The sequence below is a fragment of the Falco punctatus genome (genome assembly GCF_963210335.1).
Source record: "Falco punctatus genome assembly, chromosome: 6".
Classification (NCBI taxonomy): Eukaryota; Metazoa; Chordata; class Aves; order Falconiformes; family Falconidae; genus Falco; species Falco punctatus.
In genome coordinates this window covers 28,068,356-28,083,269 of record NC_137585.1, presented here as the reverse complement: position 1 = coordinate 28,083,269, position 14,914 = coordinate 28,068,356, and the positions used below count along the sequence as shown (strand labels likewise).

The window sequence follows — 14,914 nt, the reverse complement described above, 5'->3', positions numbered from 1 at the left end:
GCTCTGAACTAGAAGGAAATGAAACACTGAAGATAATTGAAATAGATAGAAGAGTCAATGCCACCTCTTAAAAATAAATAAGACCTTTTTTCTTGACTTCCCTCTTTCCCACATATTGTCAACCAAAGTCCCCCCTGACTAGTCATCCTCAGTGAACCAAAGCACAAAAGAGAGGAGTTCAACTTCTGCATCGACTGGTGAGGCTGTGACTGCAGATGGGATCTCTTGTCTTTGTAACTCCCTTCCTCACTTCACACACAGTCCCTGTCTTTGCTTTTATTCCTTTCCTGTCTAATACTGCAAGGGCAGGATTGAATTATGATGGCAGATGATGCCAGCAGTGTGCCAGTGACTGGTGTGTGTGTGCGTGCGTGCATGCACATATCCTAATCTGAACACAAAGATTCTTTCTGTAGAAGAATGAATACGCAAAACCAATGGGAACATGTGGGGGAATGATAGGTTTCTTAGGAGGAGATAATTGAGAGAAAGAGGAGGTGCAGCATGGTGCGGCTCTGAATCTATCCACAGCTCCATGCCTATTGGTCTACAGCACCTGAGCCTTTTGGGGGGTATTGAGAAGCACGTATATAGCCTGCTTCTGAAGGGACAAGAAAGGGCCCGGATACTGCTGAGTTAACATGGGCAGGAGAAGGGTGGGCAATGACGATGCTGAATTGTCCTCCCCTAGCTCTTTCTCTTCTCCCCTCCAGCCTCCTTATCATTTCGTGGGGTAAATTTCTCTGGGTTGAAAGCAGTCCCGGTAGGCTTCCCTACTGCTTCCACCCTTGTGGAATTCAAGCAAAGATCAGTTGCTGTCTTGTCACACTTTGTGTGGGAGAATTACACTAGTTTTTCTAAATCTGTTTAGAAAGCAGGTTTTGTTAAATTTATGCAATGTTTTGGGTGGATGTCCTTTAGTCTGCTTAAGGCTAATCTATTTAGCTTAAAACAGTTCCTTCCAATAAACTAAATCAATGTAAGGCTTAAATCAGAAGTGCCTCCTGAGAGGACCATATGGTTTTAATTTATTAGCTTCTAGATGCATTGATGGAATTTCTTACGTAGACCTGGTCTCAGATTGTCCTGTATTTTCCTTTCCTTGCCATCTTCCTGTTACTATTGTAAATAGTATTTATTAGCTTTGCAAAATTTTGTTCAGGCAGTTGCAATGAAGAGAACTGAGCTTCCCTAACCCTGCAAGTGGTCTGGGCGAACTCTGATATGAGACACAAAATATCACCCGTTCCCGCCCCCTAAACTTAAGTTGCCCTAAAATAAAGCCATGGGTCTTATCTTCCTCTTACCTCCTTTTCCAGAGATGTGATCTTGGACCAACCGCTTAGCAGAAAAGACGTGCTCCAGCTAGGCACAGTTCAGGGCTGGCGGTGGTAGATACTGTCTTAACTGTATGGCAAGAGAGCCTCTGGCCTGAGGAGTTGAGTGTTTAGGCAGGAAACAAGGCAAAAGAGGAATGAGATGGGTACACAGGGAGGTGAAAAGACTGGCCCAAGTTCAGTGGAAAAGCCAAGAGCAGTATTCAGGTCTGATCCTGGTCTAGTACTCTTCTCCCTGCTTTGTTTCCTCCTTGTCCCAGGCAGCTGTTGCCTTTAAGGGTTCTCCCTCTCTCAGTGCCCTGGTCATGCCTTTGCCTGAGCTGTGCTTCTTGCAGTGGCACAGTTGAACCTACCCCAGGATTTGAGCAGAGTTTTGTCTGGTTACTACAGAAGGGCGCTCGGACTCCATTGAGGATGGATTTAATGTGAAAATTCTAATTTAGCAGGCTAGCATAGCTACTTTACAGTTTACCAGAAGTCAATTTAAAAAAATTATAAGGAACTTTGAAGCTCTTTTTTCTTCTTTTTTTTTTTTTTTTTTTTCTAATGACAAATAAGGGAAAAACTAACCTAGCCTTACAAGTAATTTTTTACCATGTACAGTAGATATTTCCTGCAAGTATTCTATTTTGTAAAATATTGGATTTGTATTTTATTACAGCAGCTGCCACACCAGCTCCTTTCTTGTTCTTCATTCTCCTTGGACTTTCTTCCTTCAGTATCCTATTTGCAGCCTTCAGGACTGACTCAAAACTCAGTGAAATGAATGGAAAGAATTCAGTGAATTACAAGGGGCTGTGGATCAGTCCCCACTGTACCATTTTAAGAAGGTGTTTCACATTAGTGGAAGTGAAACGTGAGTCTGACTCCGTGAGCTAGTGATGAGTTTTGGTGTACAGATGTACTTTTTAGGTAATGCCCTATTCCTCTATGCAAGTGCCTTTTTGTTATTTTATCTTTGGTGGCAATGAGAGGAGAAATGCTGTTGTAGTCTATTTTGCAAGTGTTCCCTTCTCGGCATGGGTCAGTCTCCTCCCTAAAGTATCTTTCCCTTCACAGTGATCCTGCTGAGTCCTCTGAGTCATTCCAGTATCCACCAACAACTTTGTATGGTTTGGTTTTTTGTTGGGTTTTTTTTGGGGTTTTTTTTTTTTTTTGTTTGTTTGTTTTGGTTTGGTTTGTTTTTTTTTTTTACCATTTAAGGCTTCATGTAAATAACGAGCACTGGTGGGTGCCACAAGGGATGGCTGCATTGCTTAGCCACATGAGGTCAGCAAAGTGGCAGGAGAAAGCTGGGACTGACCCTTCCATTTACGGTATGGCTGGTCAGTGTAAGCGGGCAAGATCATAGCTTAGAAAATTCCTTAAATGGTCTTTGTTTTCAGAGCACCCATGGTTTGCCACTTCTGGGGGCAACTGAATGCTCAAGTCTTCTGCAAAAGAGCCCCCACGCTGTCAAGCCCAGCACTGCTCCTATTAGTTTTGCAGTTTGCGCTGTGCGTGAGTAGGAGGCCGCTCTGCCTGAGCTCATGCCCATTAAATGGAACACCTCCTCTTGCAGATACAGCTGACTTCGCTGTATTAAAACCAAAATTGAATTATTTCTCAGTACTTAAAGGACAGATGATTTCACAAACCCTAGACAATCCCCTCTCTCTGAAACCTACTGCACTAGTCACCATTAAAGCTTTGCCCTATTTTTTGCTTAAATTGGGCATGTCGGTTCAGATCTGATTGGGAGATAGTCATGGTTTCATCGGGAGCATTTTAAACTGGCCACGGTCTCGGTCAGTCCTCTGAACTAATTCATCCAAGCCAGTATGGCCATACTAATTTTCTTGTAACGGTTTGATAATATATAATCTTAATTTGTGTAATTCTTTAAGTTATTTTTAGATATTCTTTCGGGGAATCTCTTGACCTAGCACACACATTGCTTGGGGATTTATTATATTAAATGTTACTTCTTTATAGTGAGGAAAACCTTTGCTTTACTTTGGTATTTTTGTGATAATTTTTCTTCAGGGGCCTTAATACAACAGATTTATCTGCTAGATACTAGGGGCCAAAGAATCTCCTGTCATTATCTACCCACAGGCTGTTATGTGGCAAAGACCTCACCATCTCCAGAGGTGGTTTATGCCCATGTTACGTATCTAGCAGGGGGACGGAGGAGGCAGGACACATGCAATTGCACTGCCAGCCCCAGCAGCCCGAGGGTGAACGTTGATGCACTGCGGACCACGTGGAGAGGCAGCTGTATGTGCTCTGTGCTAAGGGCATAGGGAAGGAGTAGTAATGCGTATTCAGGGAAGATGCCAGTAAAAGTGCTTTTAATTAGCTCAGCTATATTACTTGAGGTCTTAGCCTTCTGCCAGTATACTTTTTCCAGTGATCAGTGACTTGGTGCTGTAGAAGGATGTGTGTGTATGGACAAGGTAGGCAAAGGCCTTATGTGCTACTTAATTTCCATTTCCGCTAGAGGACTTAAGTGATCCTTAGAGTCTTCACCTGTAATGTTGTGCTTCTTGTAGCGTGATTCTATGCACACTAATAAACTTACCTTTTGTCCTGTAGCTTTAAAGCATGTCTAGATCTGTTGGGTCTTTGCTTCTAGGGAGATAAGCTATGAAGGAATGTAGGGCATTATTTTTTTATATATATTTTAAAAGCATCAGCAGAGGGCATGTGACAGTTCTAACCTTGTCAGTGTGTAGGTATTGTTGAGTTTTTTTTCCCCAGGCTATTTATAGTTCTTTGCTGCATTTCGCTTATTTCATCCGTACCATTCAATATTTTTCAGCAGCACAGACTAATAATGGATTAGGCTGGGCTGAGGTTCTTAGGCCAGATCCCAGCTGCTACGACACAGCGCGCTTGTCGTTATACAACTTTTGGAGGCTGCAGGTCTGGTTTATACTGGCAGGGGACCTCTGCCATATCTCTCTGTGTAACAGTGTATCTCAGTGTATTCTTGATTTTTCTAATATAGAGCTGAAAATTAATCTAAAAACTTTTCTTCTTCTTTTTTTTTTTTTCCTGCTAAAGAAACCAACCCACCTCTCTGCTCCCATCCCCCAAACTATCAGTGGTGAATTCTGTCTAGACGCATTTAGAATGTAGGTCAAGTAAATGAACGATACTAATTGCTACGTTGGGAGGGATTTCCACTGAGTATTTGGGCTCTAGATTCTAGCTAATGCCAAGAGGCCATTGTACAAAACCCACGCAGCTAAGAACAGAGGTATACAGAGTATTTTTATACTCCTGGTGACTAAAATACTTCTTTCTCAAGTCACTAATTAGAAGGGGAACATTATGTATTCTGAAGGTGAAACGGTAGGTCAGTAATCTGTAACAACAGAAGTTCTACTAGCCTATAGAAGTGTAGTGCTATGATGTGTTGCTGCTTTTCACTATAGCATTAAGGATAAACAACTTTGGGGGGTTGCAAAGATGAATGAACTGGCTTATGTGTTAAGGCCTTTACAAATAAGATGAAAGGATTCAGTCAATGAGCCAGGACATTGTAGCTTTCTTGTGGCCAACAAAATGACAGTGGGCATTCAGGGATATGTTGAGGTTGTGATCCCAGTTAGTACCACATTGCTTAGGTGATCAACATCCATTGGAGACTCCAGGATTGTGAGGGAAATTGCTATTTGTTTTTGTGGTTTTCAGGTCTGGCCTTTTCCTGCTTTGCCAAGGTGTATATATATATATATATGAATGCACTTCCTACATAGGAAAGATTGCATCTTGCAGGCAACCCTCGTTTGTGATGCTGAAATGGAGGTTGGATATTCTTTATTAGCAGTATTCTCTTCTGTGCCCTGAAGCCAGTATCCTTAATCTTTCTCCAAGAGTTGGAACTGAATAAGTGAGAAGAAAACACAAGCAACCTGGATTTGTAGATCTATTTTACAGAAAAGAAATGGCAGGTGAAGGGAATCCTGATGTCACAGGGAACATTCTAGTTCCTGATTCCATAAATCAGCAGTGATAGTCTTTTTCATTAGTTCCCCCCTTTAGCTTTAGTCTTCCCCTTGCTCTTTAATACTAAACAGTCCTATTTATGCATACCTGACCTTTATGGTATATGCCATTTTCCCTTCCAACCAGCAGGAAAAAATTGTTTTGAACTTTCGTAGCCCATAATTAAGGGAGTGGAAGGGAGAGAGGGGGAAGCAGAGGCAGGTAATCAGTTTCTTTTAACAGAACTCTGCTCGTATCTGACTTTGCCATATCAGATCTTAATTCAGTGGTGCTGATGTAACAGTGTCTTGCTTTTTTCATTTGTACAGTTAGCAACAATGAGTGCGAGTGTGTGTGTATCTGTGCATGTGTGCATGGTGAGTAACTTTAAAAAACCAAAAAGGCAGAGTTGTTTTCTTAATGCAGTAAGCATCACTAAGTAAAGGCATCTACCTGAACACACAGGACACATTCCACTTGGTGCAACAGAAAGTCCAGGTGTTTCTGTCTGAAACCTGTTCACATTCCATCTCACCGAGCACTCATGAAACAGTCATGTGAATTGCTGTCTGAAGTGTGTGCTATTAGTAATTGTAGACTCAAAGTTGTTGCACTGTCATTTTGCGTGTATGCATAGACTGTCTGGCCTTTCTGTAGGACAGCTCTGTCTGGTACAAAAAAAATAATTACTTTAGGTTTGATTGTATCTTCTGGTGTCATTTTTGTGCTGCAGAGTTATGGCTTTGAATGCTTTTTTTTGTTTGTTTTGTTTTAATGGTGTAAATTAGCCTTAAAAAGTGGCCCCTGGGAGCTGATGGCTCAAGGAAAGTCATTTTATTGGGCTGGTCTTCTGGGAGAGTACCTGAAGATTACCCCCTCCTGGGAGGGAGCACTACTGCCCTGACCACCATGCGGGCACAGCAAGATGCCAGCAAGGGGAAGCAGTTTGCTCTCAGAGGGCCATGCCGTGATGCAAGTACATCACAGTTCCCTGAGATTTGCTGGTCTTATTACTTGATGTTACCCTTCTGAAGAGAAATACATATCCAGGGCCAAAGCCATTGCCCTGGGCCATGCAAAACAATAGCTTGTGACTCCAAGTTACTCTTCGTGTGACACCCTTAAGGCTTTCCAGCTGTTATTTCCCTTTCCTTCTGTTCATGCGGATACAGCATGGGTTTGTGCAAAGATTTAAAACAATCTAAGATTAAAAGAACAGTGATACTACTGCAAAAAGCACACACCCCCTAAACTCCTTGGTAAACTCCATTGGAGCATCTTCTGACTGCAGGTATCTCTGTTCTTTTGCCACAAGTCTATATAACTCTGTGTATGTGTGTTCAGTGGCCTCTCTATTTTTGTACAAGCTCTGTCATCTGGATACGGTCCCACCTGATTTTCACACTGCAAACATGTCCATTGGGCGGAAAGAAATTGCTATTTTTCCTTTTTAAATCGTCTGCTTGGTTCTATGGGAGAGCAGACTACCTGCTTTTGTAGCCTAAACATGTATGTAGCGAAGTATGTTATGCTTTTCATTTCCTGCAAATAAATATTTTCTGTAGAAAAAGCAAGTGCAACTTGTTTGCTTTCCTAATGGTTGGAAAAGTTCTGGTCCCCTGGCTTTCCCAAGTGTGGCGCTGCGCACAATGTGTCCATCTTCACACAGCAGAACTACCAGTACTTCAGCACATTGCTAGACAGAGGGGTTACAAGCAGCAGTGTGGGTTTTTACTGAAGCTGGCAACCCCTTCTCTTTTTTTGAAATTAGAGGAGAATTGTGTCTGTCAACGGGTGGAAATTAGGCAAAGGCTGGTGGTGTTTTATAAGGATAATGGCACTTGAGTGCAACTGTGTGATACAGCCCCATTAATATTGAATTGTCTCTCTCTAAAAGTGGGATCCAGGGAGGCTGATGCTCAAGGAGGCACTAGCTTCAGCCTGGTGATACCTGTCTGCTAGAGCGTGCTGGAGCTTGATTCGTATGGGCCAAATAGCCCCCCTGCAAGGCAAGGCCTTTCCCTGCACTGACTTGATGCTGGGCAGCTAATTGCTTAAACTGAAGTAATCTCCTAAAAGAGATTTTTCTGCCTTGGCTTTTAGGGGTTGGGTCCTCTGCTGGCCTCTGCTCCTTCCCTTACTCTGTGTCACCTCAGGAGCTGCCTCCAGCAGTTCAGAAGCTGCTGTTTTGCCTGTGTGAACAGTCGACATTGTCCACCAGTGCAGAAGCAGCACCCAGCCAGGGGAACAGAATTAACCTTTGCTACTTTGAGTAGACGTGGAAAAGAAAACACCTGATTTCTTCCAGTCTGGGGACTCCGTGGCTGTGCTGGCCATCCAGGGAACTTGGCGGTGAATGACCTAGTGCAGATAAGAAAATTACCGTGCAGAGCTGGCTTTGTAAATGGTATAGTCATTTGTATTACACTAGCTTTCTACTAGGAAAGAGACCTTATATCTGGAGTACCATGCATCCATACGAGAGCAACCAACAGCTTCTCCTCTGCAGGAACTGCTAGCGATGGAAGTAATAGTTCCAGCTTTACTGAACTGAAAATGGAAGTGTGACAGATGGCTTTGGTGCCTCCTTTTCAAGGCCTTTTATAAAAGGCTGTTTAGAGGTTGGGGAAGGCAGTGTACCATGAAAATCGGAACACCCTGGCCTGCACTACGTTTGTGGCTGGTGCTGATTTTCAGAAAAGCTTTGGTTTTGGGCTGAAGAGGTTAAAGTAGCAGAAGAAGTTGGCAGTGAAGGAAAAAGCTCTACTCTGGTGCTTTTATCGCAAGGATTGTCTTTGCTGCCCACCACCATTCACTGTCACAAGAAAAGGACATTGGAATGAGAGGTTGGTTTTTCATCTGGCCAGGTTTTTTTGTCAGTCCTGTTGCGCACACAGTCTCCACGCAGTGCTGTAACAGAACAGCTCTCCCAGGCGAAGCACGGTTCCAGCATCAGCCACATTATCTAAGCCCCGCCTCAGTCACAGCAGATGATGAAGCAGTTCTTTCTCACAAAATTTGGTTTCTGTGCCTGAATGAAGAAGGTCTGTGGTGCTTTCCCTTGGAGGGTGGGGTAGAAGGGCTTTACTTTGTCCTTGGAAGTTCTGCATCCCACTCCTTTGCTGTCATTGTTTCAGAGGTCACTGCAGCCGCCGTCTTTCTCCTGCTGCAGCTGGGTGCCCCTTGCTTTCTGAACAGGCAATTTCACTTGCCAGAACTATTGATGCAGCGCAATTCTTAGCAGCATCAAGCCATACATACAACATTTTTAGAGGAAAATCATCAAACTGTGACTGATTGGGGAAGTTACCCTCAGCTTAGTTTTAGCTGAGCTCAGTTCCTCCAAGCATACAAAACACCGGCTGGTGATTAACAATTGGTTAAGAATCTCCTCGAGTCTCACCATTACCCTTAAAGCATCACGCAGCAGGCAATGCTGCAGGGAATCTGTGATTAAAAAAGAAACCCACATACAATGGAGAAATGCTGGGTGATGAGCTGTCAGCCTTGCTACCTATCACCCTCCGGTACATGCTGTTCTTTGAAAAGCATGTTAATGTTTGAATTCAAGGCTGAATTTCGATACTCATTTCTCAGGCTAATTCCCATGGCAGGGCAGGAGGAAGGGTGTCCAAATGCAGCTTGCAGTGCCTCTCACGGTGTGGTTTGGGTAGTAAGTCTTCACCCTTTGCTGTTAGCTATTGCTTGTACCTATTTTACAACATCACAGACTTTGCCATCCTTGGAGGTATTCATGGTAGATTCATTACCAGTACTCCCTTTCCTGGTTCATTTCTTTTGGGTTTTTTATAGAACATGGACCTCATTAGCTGGGAGTTTAGAAGCAGTGAGCAAAAGCTTGCATCTTTGCCATAAGTAAAATAATTCTGTAGGAGCCATATCCTGTAGAGAGAGTGCACTGGATAGGGGCCAAGGAAATGAGCTTCTGGATTTAGTCTTGCTCATGGCATGCTGGTGAATTTGGCTGACCCTTCTCCATGTTTCAGATTCCCAGTTGGTAAAATGAGGCCAGTGGTGGCTTCCTCCTCTCTATAAAGCGTGCTGAGATTAAGCAAAGCAAGATGATCCAGAGGAAGTAGTAACTGGAGCCAAAAGCATGTTTCACTTTGTGTAGAATGAATAATGCTTGTGTGTCTTGTCTCCCTTCAGTTTGTGCTTAAAAAAGTTGAAGTGAAATGATTTGATTTCTCATTGTTTGGGGGGGGGGTGGTGGGGGTGGTGGGGTGGGGTATATCTTGTGGGTTTCAAACAGTCCACAAAGAAGCCAGGATTGACTTGTTCAACTTTTTATTACTGAATTAATATTAAGCTGTGTTTACATGAGTTCTGTATGTTGCTATAAAATTACTTTTTTTGTGTATCTCCAGTGAGGAGGAAATTGCAAGTTCTGGCCCTTATCTTTGTTGTGATAGAGCTGAGGAGAGATAACCAGCGTAGATTAAGGCCATGTCTGCCGGGTTGTCTCACTTCCACTGCCTAAAGAAATGCTGTAAGCCCTCTTTTTTAAACCTGTTTGGTAAAAACCTGGGTTTGATCCATGGTATTTGTGAAGAGGCAGCACCCCAGCACTTCCAAGCCAGGCCCTTGTTGTCACCCCTGCTGAACACCTTGACAACAAAAATCGGGGTATATTTCTAGCTGTGGCAGCCTGCGCATGAAAAGGGGAACAGCACTGTGAAATAGCTTAAAAATGGTAAAAAACATAGAATGTAGCAGAAAACAGTAACTCACCAGAGCTAATGGGAGCCAGGGCTGGCAGAGCTGCAGGGTGAAGCGGCTTGCCCAGCAGGGTGGTCTGCTGAGGTGGGGGTGGCTCACTCCATGTTAAGCCTCGGCATCCCTCAGTTACCTGATGGATAAGCAGTGCCCTGCTTGAACTTCAGATGCTGACCAAAGTGAATGTTTTTGTGGGCCTGTCTGTCAGCACTGGATCTGGGAAGGGAAGCTGGCTGTTTGTTCAGTCATGTTAAAAAAGAATAAAAACTCGAGGGGACGAAAATGCATACGTACACATGTGTATGGGTATATGTATTTTTATATGTTTTTCTGGACGATGAATTTTGTATGACCTTAAGGAATACGGAACATTTAAAGTAGGCTGACTTCTCACTGGCTACCCTGGCACACTGAACAAGTAAAGCTGCCTCATCCCTTTCTTCCCCACTCCCCTTTTCCATATATTCACCTCTTTTCCATTAGGAATAGGATTTTCAGTCCCTCCCACTCTGAATAAAACTTACTGCAGTGCACACAGCCAGTGCGCACTGGAGTGTTCAGAAAGGGATTTAACAGGCATGTGAGTAATGGAATAAACCTCCATCCCTTGGCTTTACTCCAAAAGGCTCAATTCCCTCCTTTCTCTGCATTTCCTCTTTCATTCCCACCACCAACCCTGCTATTCAAGGCATGTAGAAGTTTCCACCTAGGAAAAAGAGCTCCCCACCTGCTGAAGCCTGTCAGCTCTCCCAGATGAGCAGGGGAGTCACCGCAGAGGGATGCGAGGCGCTCCTCTTAACCTGGCAGCCCAGCCCCTGGCCAAATCGCCAGCTTAAGAAATGAGATCTCGGCTGTGGGAATTCAGGCTGTTGCCAGCACGATGATCCCAGATGCTGGCAAAACCTGCTAAAAATCTATTTTTGTGCTCATCCTTTCCCCCCTGATCCAGCAGTATGTCTGCAGCCACATCTTGGAGCAAACACGATGCTCTGATGAAGTTTCAGCTGTTGCTGCATTTCTCAAACTGCAGGAATTGACAGCTCTGCCACAGGTGTAATTGTGTAAGCAGGGCTTTCCTTCACCAGCCTCAGATTCTGTCATAATTGCTCATATTCAGAAAAAGGCATAGGAAGTCAATTTAGCGCCTGATGTTGCAAATGAGTCATGCAAATTGCAGCCGTCAGAGGAAAACCAGGTAATCCTGGAGCACAGTGGAAATGTGGTCATGTGGGCAAAACAGTTATTGACAAGCAGGAGCTACAGTAGGGTTTGTGCTGGAGGAGGACGTGGCTCGGTGGCATGGATGTTTGCTGGAGGCGGGGGTAGGAAATTCTAATTAGTTGCCAGGCTTTGCTCCAGATGCTGTGGGGGAGGTGGAGCGATTAGCTGGGGCAACAGGCCATAGAGCTGTTCCCATGCGGACCAAAGGCTAAAAGAATAAAGCTGTGAGATGATGCATATGGTTCTGCTCTCCAACTGTAAAATTAATTTGCAATTAAAGTATTTTTTGCACATGCTGTTGGCATCTTCTCATAGCAACAGATTGTACGGTTTTCACCAACGACAAAAACTCAAAGATACCATTGATGAGAGAGGGGCTTATGGCACTACTCCTCATCCTTGAAGCTGGCTGCTTGGCTAGGTCTGAACTGGTCTTTAACAGTTCCAGCTCAAAACAGTTTAGTTTTTTTCTGCAAAAAACAGTTGTCACATGCTGTTAAATTGGATGCTTTCACTAGCAACATGGTTGCTAATGTCCCTGGAAGTTCAGCAGAAGACTTTCCAATGGAGGTCCCATCTCTCCATGGAAAAGGCATTGATGGTTCCAGAGTTTGCGAATCTCTCTGCACACAGCTCAGAGCAGGAGCCAGACCTTTTTACAGTTTTGCATAAGATCTTTAGTTTTCCTTCTAATAAGCTGTATATTACCTTTCTTAACTATGCTTTCTTCTGTGTGCCTCATTAGGAACTGAAAGCACTCTGAGGTGTGGGGGAGAAAATTGATACACATATTGGGAGAAGCACACATGTATGTAGATAATGTACACATCATTTATGCATAGGGGTAGGATGTAATTTTGAAAGTTGGTTAAACTTTTAAATACTTGAACTGTAGTAAAAAGATCTACTTTTCATCACCCTTCTCTACTGCCAGCAAGGGAGGGGAAAACTTAATTGGCTAGCTTGGAGGGCTGTCATTGCTGGAGCTGAAGCGAAAAATGTATATGCAGTATTTGCTGAGTATGGAGAAGCTGAATCTTTAAATAGGGTTGGAGAAGGAACAAGAACCAGGTGTAAAGAACCTATTGGCTGTCCTAAGTCTGGTTGTTGCCCAAGATCTTGCAAGGTTTGCACGCTGGTGCATACAAGCAGCAGGTAAACGCTGTTACCTGTTTGACTTTGCTCATGGCGCTGGCTGTGCTGTGGCACAAGGATCACAAGGAAGAAGCGAAGCCACCCATGGGGAAGGGGGGCCTCTGAACTCTGTTCCTGCAGGGTGTGCCTTCCCTGCAGGGCACTATTTGGTCACGCCTCCCCTCTTTAGTCCTTACCTCTTTCTATTTTGCATCGCATTGCCTTGGAGAAATTTTGGATGCAGAAAACAAAGCACTGGCTGCGCATAATTCCTGGTATAATTTCTGTATAGTCCCAGGCTTTGACCTTTCCTGTACTTTTTAATCTTCTTGTCACTGTCAGCCTATGTGCTTAAATAGCCCCCCCTGGGTGCCTCTGTGGAAGGTTTTTGTATCTCCCATAATGAACAAAAGGAAGAAGCGGGGCACAAGGCAGGAGGGCAGTCTATTTTACTAAGTGGCGATGTGGTGCCTGTGTCAAAAGGTATCCCCTGGGAGCCGGGTGCTTCTGTTCGGAGCGGACTACATGGAGATTGCCCGGGGAGAGCATCAGAAGCGACTGACGGGTAAACCCGCAGGGGCAGCGGGGACGCCCTGGGGCGCTGGGGCTCGCTCTCGGAGGCGCTTCCAACGCGCCGCTCGGGGCAGCCGCGGGTCCCTGCGGGCCGGGCCGCCCCCGCCGCCTCCCCAGCCCCCGGCGGCCCGACCGTCCCCGCGACGCGTGGGCGGGGGCGTGGCGCGGCAGGGCGTGGCGGCGGGGGGCGTGGCGGCGGGTGCGGCGAGGCGATTGGCGGGCGGGCTGCGGGGCGTGGCGGGGGGCGGGGGCGGCCGGGAGTTTCCCACAATGCCCCGCTGCAGTGCGGCCGCCGATGGATGCTGCGCGGCCGCGCTGCCATTTGCAGCCGCCGCGGCTCGCAGCGCGCCCCCCGGCCCCGGGAGCAGCGGCCCCCCGGCCACCGCCGCCCCCCAGCGCCTGCAGCCGCCGGCCACCCCCCGCCTGCCCCCTCCTCCTTCTCGGCCCCGCTGCCCCGTCGCAATGAACCCCCCCGCCGCAGCCGGCGGGGAGGAGACGGGGGCGGCGGGTGGCGGTGGCTGCCGGGGGGCCGAGGGTGGTGGGGAGGCGGCGGGTGCCGCCGGGGCCCCGGAGGAGCCGGGGCTGTCGGCGGCGGAGGAGTCGCTGGAGGAGAAGCTGCGGAGCCTCACCTTCAGGAAGCAGGTGTCCTACAGGTGGGTGCCGGGCGAGCGGGCTGGGCGCCCGCGGTGTCCCTCTCGGGGACACCTCTCGGGCACGGGGCGCCCGCGGGTGGGGAGGCGGCCGGCGGGGGCCGCCGGCGGTGCGGCCGGGCAGCGGCGTGGGGGCAGCACCCTGGCGCCCGAGGGGGCTTTTTCTTTATCCGAAGCGTGAAAGAGCCCCCCGCCCCGATCGGCGTGCCGTGAAGTCGCGACCTGCTCCCAGCCCCGCCGCTGCCGTCAGGTCTGCGGAGCTACTCGGTGCGGCGGCGCCGGGGGCGATGGGGAGGGGGCGGTGTACGCGGGGGAACTTCGGAGTTACTCGGAGGGAGAGTCGGTGACCCTGCCCGGCTGCCGGGGGAGCGGCTCCGGCCTTTTCAACGAAAACACCGCCTGCCCCTGTTCCCGGTGCCTCTAAACGCTCGCATGAGGTTTCGGAAACACCTTTTTGGTGGTGTGGGGGATCCCGAGAGGAGCTTCTCCGTGGGAGGTCTCGGGGAGTGCAGGGCTCCCCTCCCTGCCGGCTGCCCACTCGTGCCGGCAGCCCCTGCGCAAGCCCCCGCGGGTGACAGCATCGGTGGGCTGCTGCGCCCGAGGGAGGGCAGGCGCCGGGGTGCCACGGGACGGGCTGTCGCCGGAGCAGTGTGTTACTGTCATAACCGGGTCTTGGGGTTTTATGGCTGTGCATGTCTCCAGTGTATCGCTGATGCCAAGTAAATGGGTTTGTTTCTTTGGTCAGTGCACCTGTATGGAGGGGCTGCTGGTGGGGCTTGTCAGCTTTCCTTTACCACCTAGGGTCTAATGGTTAGCAGCTGCTGAAATTGGTTGCTGTCTGAGAAGCTTCATGCCAAAAAGTTCTCGAGTTTTACCGAATTCTGGCTGCAAAGCCCCAGTGGCGGCAGCACACCGTCGGTAACTAGTATTGTAGTGTGCTTAGAAATGAGCCCTCTTAACTGGGAGGGCAAAAAATGTAGAACTGCTACTTGGTTTGTCTCTGCAAGGAAAGAGTGTCTCTAGCTCTAGGTCAATTAGCTGAAGAATCTCCCCTAATATGGAGCTACTTCTTAAGTGCTGTCATTTTACACCCCAGATAGCTTAGTAATGGTTTGAGTCTCTGCATGTGGTAGAGCTTAAAAATGAAGTAACTAAACACTCTTCGTAACTCAAGTTTTATCTAATACTTCATGTATGCAGAGAGACTTCCCCATGAGGGTTGATGGTCTCACTGGTGAGTGTGGAGTTTGGGGTGATTCATCCTAGACTCGATAAGGTGAGGGATGT

General features: G+C 47.0%; 2 protein-coding genes across 9 annotated transcripts in view; both read left to right on the top strand.

Annotated features, from left to right (window-relative positions):
• Positions 1-2,216, top strand: part of CREB3L2 (cAMP responsive element binding protein 3 like 2) — a gene marked incomplete at its 3' end in the record, with an annotated part of 80,115 nt that extends 77,899 nt beyond the window's left edge. The window contains exon 12 of the mRNA XM_080391619.1: positions 2,057-2,216. Within this exon, the coding sequence (XP_080247745.1) occupies positions 2,057-2,216 (160 nt within the window). The remainder of the gene's footprint in view (positions 1-2,056) is intronic.
• DGKI (diacylglycerol kinase iota) overlaps positions 7-14,914 on the top strand; it is a 252,712-nt gene continuing 237,804 nt past the window's right edge. For 6 of the 8 annotated variants that reach the window (XM_080390859.1, XM_080390858.1, XM_080390857.1 and 3 more), the window contains exon 1: positions 7-13,630. In XM_080390859.1, coding sequence (XP_080246985.1) covers positions 12,867-13,630 — 764 coding nt within the window. In that variant the 5' untranslated portion in view covers positions 7-12,866. The remainder of the gene's footprint in view (positions 13,631-14,914) is intronic. The other 2 variants (XM_080390860.1, XM_080390853.1) reach the window with 1 other exon arrangement.